Source organism: Cornus florida, unplaced genomic scaffold (assembly GCF_030987335.1).
Source record: "Cornus florida cultivar Cherokee Brave unplaced genomic scaffold, ASM3098733v1 CherokeeBrave_3.0.0_Hap2_Chr10, whole genome shotgun sequence".
In the NCBI taxonomy this organism is placed as follows: Eukaryota; Viridiplantae; Streptophyta; class Magnoliopsida; order Cornales; family Cornaceae; genus Cornus; species Cornus florida.
In genome coordinates this window covers 16683159-16691123 of record NW_026775580.1, presented here as the reverse complement: position 1 = coordinate 16691123, position 7965 = coordinate 16683159, and the positions used below count along the sequence as shown (strand labels likewise).

The window sequence follows — 7965 nt, the reverse complement described above, 5'->3', positions numbered from 1 at the left end:
TAGGGTTTTTTTAATCTTGTATGAAGTGTGGCCAAAGGCCAAATGGTCATTTGACTCTATTTTACATTTTTGCATTCCATGTTTTCCATTCCAAGTCCATTTTTGCCTTTTTGCCCGTTGGGGGGTCGGATTTTGTATCGGCTATATTTTTAAGCCATGGACCATTGTAGCGCGTCTAAAAAGGTAAGTTACGTTTGCGTGCATGGTCGTTTCCGGGCAAAACCTTATCGTTTGTGTTTTGAGCCTCTTGTGAATTCATTTCGCATTTTTTTTGCATATTCTGATCTAGGGGCATTATGGACCTTTCACATCAGTTTTATTTTCTTCTTTTGACATGGTTGATTAGAAAATATGATTGTAGCGCGTCTAAATAGGTAAGTTACGTTTGCGTGCATGGTCGTTTCCGAGCAAAACCTTATCGTTTGTGTTTTGAGCCTCTTGTGAATTCATTTCGCATTTTTTTTGCATATTCTGATCTAGGGGCATTATGGACCTTTCACATCAGTTTTATTTTCTTCTTTTGACATGGTTGAATAGAAAACATGATTTTAGGGGGGGGGGTTTCTTCTTCATGTTTTTCCAGAAAATGTCGTCTAGGTACCGGAAATCCCTCGTGAAGTTTCAGCTTCCAATTTTCATTTAGCAGCTTTATGACCCTTTTGTTCAGTTCTGATCTAGGGGCATTTTCGGGATTTCACAGTGAGTTTTTTCCGATTCCGTCCGCGCTGTCGGGTAGAAAACTCGATTTTAGGGGTGTTTCTTCTTCGTGTTTTTCCAGAAAAACTCGTCTTGACCTCCGTTTCAAGCCTCAGTTCTGGGCAGATCAAAAAAAAAATGTAGCAGCAGCCAAGGGCTGCCACCAGCCATGTCTTTGGGCGCCGGCGTGCATGCCGGTGGGCTTGCGCATGGGCGCCGTGTGCGCCATGGCCCCTCGTCGGGCCGCCGCGACGTCAATTCTTCTTTTGGGCTTTTCTCCTTCGTCCGGACTCCGATTCAAGTGAATTTTTTTTTGAGCTTGACTAATTTTTTGCTGTCTTTCTAACGGTGTGCTCGGTTGCACCCGGTTCTTCCTGGATAATTACCAGTTTACCCTTTTTGCTTTGAGTGCTCGTTTTTCTTCGTCATGCCGTTTCTCCTTCGTTCGGACTCCAAATCATGCGATTCTTGAGTCCATCTTGATTAGTTTTTCGTTCTCCTTCCAGCGGTGTGCTCGATGGCACCCGAATCTATAGTTTTTAGAAATCACTATTTTGCCCCTGAGGACTTATTTGTCATATTTTCGATCTTTTGCTTCCGCATTAGTTTTTGTTGAGTTCCACGACCTCATGGAAGGTCACTTTGACTTCTTAGAGTCTTGTTTACTATTTTTGCTTCCGCATTCGGATCTGTTATCGGATCATCCTTACGGTTCATCACAGGACACGCTGGCCTAAAAACCAGGGTCGTCACAAGCAAGGTGATATGTCAGTGACGGAGTAAAAGAATAAGTTCACTTCTCTTTCACGTTTCGCTATGAGAAGACATGGCGGAACGAAGAAGAGAAGACATGGCTGTTTGTTTACGGTCTAAATCATTTTATTAGGCTAAGGGTGACACTTTTGGGATTAAAGAGTTATTCGGAGGTGGTTACGAGAGCACTGATGGTAGACTTGAAGGTTTCAATTCTTGTAAAGGTTGGATAGAAATGCCACTTGTAGCCTTATATGTCAAAATGTGTATATTTGATTCTAAACATGTAATGTGTATATAAATACACTCTTTAAAATGTATTTGACATGTATAAGATGAGGTCATAGGCCAATGACATCTAATTTGTATTCTATGCATTTTCACTTTCAAGGTTTATTATGAAAAAAATAGAAAAATGGCAAGTCATTGCCTTACCATGTTTGCATTGGGTGTGAGAATTCCATTTTTATTCTTTCATAGGGTCTCATTAATCATGCATGAAGTGTTGCCAAGGACCAAATGGTAATTTTAAACCATTTTATAATTTTAAGTTTCAAAATTCCCTTTCCATGTGCATTTTCGCCTTTTTTGGCTGTCGGGGGGTCAAATTTTGCATCGGCCATTTTTGAGAACCACGGACCATTCCCGTGCACTTAAAAATACTAAATACGTTTGCATGCATAATCGTTTTAGCCTAGAAATGCATTTATGGTCAAATGAACACTTGGTGCAACGTTGCATTTTCGTCATTTTTGGCTTGGACTGATCAGGGGCCTTCTGGGCATTTCACAGCACGTATTATTTTCTTCTTTTGACATGGTTGGGTAGAAACATGATTTTAGGGGGGATTTCTTCTTCATGTTTTTCCATAAAATGTCGTCTTGGTACCGGAAATCCCTTGCGTAGTTCAGTTTTCTGTTATGCATGTAGCAGCTTTTTAACCCTCTTGGACTAAACTGATCTAGGGGCATTTTGAAAATTTTCTTTGAAAACTAAATTCTGTTCTTGACATGGTAACATAGAAAACATGATTTTAGGGGGGGTTTCTTCACAACATTTTTCCAGAAAATGTCGTCTCGGACCCGAAAACCCTGCGTCAAATCTGATTTCCTGTGCGCACCTGCACTATTTGAAAAAGTCTATTGTAAGGGCATTTTGGGGATATCACGACAAAAATAAAATTTTCTTTTGAGATAGACAGCTTGGAAAAATTATTTTAAGGGGGGTTTCTTCTTTGTTTTTTTTCCAGAAAACATCGTTTAGTACCTCAAAATAGCACACGCACTTCAACATTTTGCCCAGGTTACTATTCATTGCTGTCAAAACACTATTCACAGCCTCGGCGACGTCAAAACTTTGTTTTGACTTTATCCTTCCTTCTGGACTCTGAATCAAGTGATTCTTGAGTCTAACTTGATTAATTTTTTGCTGTCTTTCCAATGGTGTGCTCGATAACACCCAGATCTTGCTAAAAATTACTATTTTGCCCTTGGGGCTAAACTTGTTTGGTTTTTTTTTTTTTTTTTTTTTTTTTTTTTTTTTAAATTGCTTCTGCTATACTTTCTTATGAGTTGTCACGGATGTGTCTTGGGAATGATGTACATTTCCAAAGACGTTGCTTCATGTAAAAGACTATTTTACCCTTGGGGCTTATTTAGTCTTTTCCTGATCTTTTCCTCCGCATCAGTTCTCGTAGAGTTCCGTGGCCTAATGAAAGGTCACTTTGGTGTCCTAGGGATGTTGTATATCCCTAGAGACTTGTTTTCTATTTTTGCTTCCGCATTTTGGATCTGTTATCGGGTCAAACTATGATACATCACAAGACGCACTGGCTTGAAAGGTCTAGGCCATCACAGGTGGTATCAGAGCTCCTAGGTTCGAATACCTTGGACGACGGATTTTAGGTGCATATCATGCTTGTGTTACCATGCTCTATGTGTTTAATTGGTTCTTGATAACATGTTTTAATTTGATAACATGTCTGTTTGCTTATGCGACAACTTGTTTAGAAGCTTAGCTTAACCGCTTTAGCATAGATTTATGCTTATTTGTCTTAACATTTGGTATATGCTTGTTTATCATAGCGTGTTGTATGTACTTGTCTTGTAATGACCCGGTCATTTCCTTCATTTTCTTTTTCCTCAGAATTTCACGGATGAATTTTTTTCGTTGAAATTTCTTGTCTGAGTTCAGTTTCTCATCGCTTAGTATCGTCTTGAGTGCTCAGAAATGGTTTCTAAGTCTCTTTCTTTTGGATTGATAACTTCCTTTAAGGACCGAGTCATTTTCACATTTTTCATTTTTTGACACTATTCACTTTTTGTCTTTTTCTCGTTTATCACTTTGTTGGCACAACCTCACTTTTCGTGTTCGGTTTTGCTTCCATTTTTGCATGCATTCATAATACATGATTTCTTAGAAATGTGTATTTCTATTTTCTTAGAAAAGCATGCTAAGTGTTTACTTTTCTTGTAAAGGGTATGGATGCATAACTCTTTTTGTAATAGTCTTAACCTCTGGGGTTTTAGTGTAATTATGTAAAATAATTATATTTCGTCTTAGGGACCATTTTGCAATTTAATTTGGAAGATTTTTCAAAAAGGACCTTTTTGCAATTTTCAAAAAGTGTGACAAGTATCACATTCTCATTGGTCCACTTGTTGGCATTTGTGTGAGGACACTTTGATGCCTTGGATGATGAGATGTGGAGGGTGGAGATTGAACCACTTATTTACCTAGGATAGGTGCACTTGTTGGCTTGGATGGTTGACAAGTGTAGATGGAATTATAAAAGATGGGGTTAAGGTTGTTATAGAAGAGGCCGTTCCTGGCGTATCAAAAAATATTACTACTATTGCTTATGGGAAATCGGAAACTACAAAGGTCTTGTCTCCATTGATAAAGTAGTTCCTATCAAAAAAGGAGAGGCATGTTTTATACCTTATTCAGAAAATGTTGTGTCTGAAGAAGTTCAGGTTACTCATAACAAAATGATTAAGGGATTAGTGTCTAATACCAGAGTGACTAGAAGTAAATGGGTTGTTTCCCTTCCTCCTACTTCTCAATGATTTCCTCTTGGAATGTAAGGGGCTTGAATAAGCCTAGAAGATAAAAGGAGGTCAGAGAATGGATAAAAGCTAACGATGCTCACTTTGTCTGTTTACAAGAAACTCGGGTTAGAAGGCCTAAGTTTGATATTATTTCCAGGAAAATTAATAGTAATTGGAGTTGGATTCATAATTATAACTCTCACATTTTGGGAAGACTTTGGGTTGGATGGGATCCTTTGATGTTTTATGTTACTGTGCTTTCAGAGATGGATCAAAGTCTTTTGTTGAAGGTTAAAATACTTCAGACTGGGGAGGTGGTTTTCTGTACACCAGTGTATATATCAAACAATGTGGCGGTAGAAAGCATCAGTGGGATCATTTGATTACTCAAGCTACTGTGGCAATAGGCCCTTGGTTGGTCATGGGGGATTGGAATGCAACTAGATTTCACTCAGATAAACAAGGTGGGCGTCGAGTTCCTTAAAGACTCTTAGATGAATTTAATGACTGCATTCACAAGGCTGGATTGATGGAAATCACTGCCTCTAATGGAGAATGGACTTGGTATAACAAATAGTTTAATAACAGAAGAATTTTGGCTAAACTTGATAGAGCTTTCACTAATGATGCCTGGCTGCAGCTGTTCACAGGGACCAAATTATCTTATTTTGCTTCTACCTCCTGTGATCATTATGGAGTCATTATCAACATTTTCTGGCAATTTGCAAGTGGCCCAAAACCTTTCAAAATGTTGAAAATCTGGTGTTTGCAGGAAGGTATTCGAGAAGTGATTCAAAAAGCCTGGGATGAGGAGGTTTCAAGTAACCCTATTTATGTTTTACTTAAGAAACTAAGGAATGTTAAGGCTGCCATTAAGACTTGGAATTCAAATTCTTTTGTGGATATTGCAATGAAGATTAGACATTCAAAACTTCAGTTGGAGGCAGTTCAGGTTGACTTGCTTGTTAATCCTACAGATGATCTTTTTGAGAAAGAACAAAAAGCTAGAGATGAATACCACGATGCTTTGTCAACACAGGAGATCTTTTATGCTCAGAAGTCTAGAATTTTGTGGTTGAAGGATAATGATAGGTGTTCTACTTATTTTTATCACAAGATAAAACAACACAATCAATTCAATGCTATCACTTCGATAGAAATTGCAGCTGGACAGGTTACTACTGATCCTTCTGAGGTTCAGAATACTTTTGTGGATTATTATCAAGGTATTTATCAAGGAACTGAAACTGATCAGCCTTTTGAAATTCAATCAAGATATTTACTGATAGCTGAAGATAAGATGGTTTAGATATTCCTATAACCAATGAAGAAATTTGAGCTGTGGTGATGAATTTCAAACCTGATAAGTCCCCAGGTCCAGATGGTTTTCCTGCTAGGTTTTTTCAAACCTTTTGGACCATTATGCAATCTGAAGTATGTGCAGCTGTTCATCACTTCTTTGTTTCAGGTAATTTGCCTATTGGGGTTAGTAGTTCCTTCTTAACTTTGATCCCCAAATTAGGTACTGCTTCAAAAACAAAAGATTATAGGCCTATTGCTCTCTGTAATTTAATTTACAAAATTATTTCTAAGATACTGGCTGATAGATTATCTATGGTATTGCCTAAGTTAATTGGTTTAGAATAAACTACCTTCATAAAAGGTAGGAAAGTTCAGGATGGTATTATTATGGGACATGAAATGATTAGTGAGGTCAATTCTAAACATCCTATTATGGCATTGAAAACAGATATTTCAAAAGCCTTTGATTAGTTTCTTGGAGCTTCCTTCTAAAAACTCTGACTACTACTAGTTTTAGTAATACTTGGATAAAATGGATCTCTACTCTGCTGAGCTCTACCATATATTCTGTTCTAATTAATGGTTCACCTTCTGGTTTTATTCATCCTACAAAAGGCTTGTGTCAAGGGTGTCCTCTCTCTCCTCTTCTTTTCACATTGGTGACAGATCAGTTTTCTCAGCTTATCAACTCTGAAGTTGCTAATGGGAGAGTTCAATTATCAAACATAGCTCGGAAAGCCAATTCTAGCATATGTCACACATTTTTTGCAGATGATCTTTTGGTTACATGTAAAGCCTCCATTTCCAATGCTAGGTCTCTTCAAGGAATTTTTAAAACATTTGGTGAGGCTTCTGGCTTGCATGTCAATTTTCAGAAAACAAGTGTTATTTTTTCCAAGGCAGTTAGAAGAAGAAGTGCTATTCTTGATCTGTTACATTGCAAAGAGGAAAAATTACCTTTGAAATATTTGGGTATTCCTCTATGTTCAACGGGCTTAAAGAAATTTCATTATAATGTTCTCATGGACAAAATCTTAAAAAAGCTGAATACTTGGAGTAATAATCTGTTGTCAGTAGCTGGTAAGGTTAAGTTAATCAAGACAGTCATCACACCTATCTGTTTATACTAGTGTAGTGTTTTCCCTTTGCCTGTAGATGTTATTAATCATATTCAGAAGTTGTGCAGAGATTTTGTTTGGGGCAGTAAAGACAATCTGAAGAAGCTACATCTTATGAGCTGGGATATGATGTGTAGAACTAAATTGGAAGGAGGGTTGGGTATCCGAAAGCTGATTGACTTGTTGAAAACCTCTCAATGTGTTCTAGCTTGGAATTTCCTACTAAGTAAAGATCATATTTGGGTCCCTTGGTTCAAGCACAGGTATGCCTCTCATTCCACATATTGGAATGCAATTCCAAAGAGCTCTTACTCTATTTTGTGGAGAAATTTAATCAACTGTAGGGACCTTATGCATCTTAACATTAATTTTTCAATTGGTACTGGGAACATTTTTAATCTTCTCGCCGATCAATGAGGTGAAGGGCAGACTCTGTCGCAGCGATTTGGTCACAGAATTGTGAGACGTTTGGGGTTGTCTTGGGATACTACTTTATCTATTCTCATAGTTAATGGTAGTTGGAATTTGGAGCTACTATAGGATAGTATTTTTCAACCCATCCGAGATTATCTTCAAACTTTGTCTGTTCATGCTAGAGACGACAGATTTACATGGGTTGGAGATCCCTTTTCTTTCAAATCCGCTTGGCAGCAATGCATGGTTACTTATTCAGAGCTTGAATGGGTTTGCTGGGGTAAGGCTCGGCCTCGATGGTCTGTTAATGTTGTTTTCTTGTTTCAAGATAGGTTACCTTCTATGGTTAATCTTCAGCGAAGAAAAGTGCAGTTAGCTCCTATGTGTTCTCTTTGTTTACTTGAAAGTGATACTAGAAATCATCTGTTTGTGGGATGCTTCTTTACTCAGAATTTTTGGTAGTGGATGGTAGATGCTTTGAGTTGGAATGTTGATTTGTCCTCAATTTTCACATTGGAGGACTTGTTTTACTGGTTTTCACAACAAACAAATAAAATGACTCGTACTCTTTTTGTTGCTGCTTTGTGGATCATTTCACAAGAAAGAAATAGAAGAATTCATGATCATTTTCC

General features: G+C 37.8%; 1 protein-coding gene across 1 annotated transcript; it reads left to right on the top strand.

Moving 5' to 3' along the window:
* The first annotated feature begins 5846 nt into the window (after positions 1-5846).
* On the top strand, positions 5847-7336 carry LOC132277405 (uncharacterized). The gene is made up of 4 exons (XM_059779268.1): positions 5847-5967; positions 6468-6881; positions 6957-7182; positions 7264-7336. The coding sequence occupies exons 1-4, from the start codon at positions 5847-5849 to the stop codon at positions 7334-7336; spliced, it is 834 nt and encodes a 277-aa protein (XP_059635251.1).
* The last annotated feature ends 629 nt before the right edge of the window (positions 7337-7965 follow it).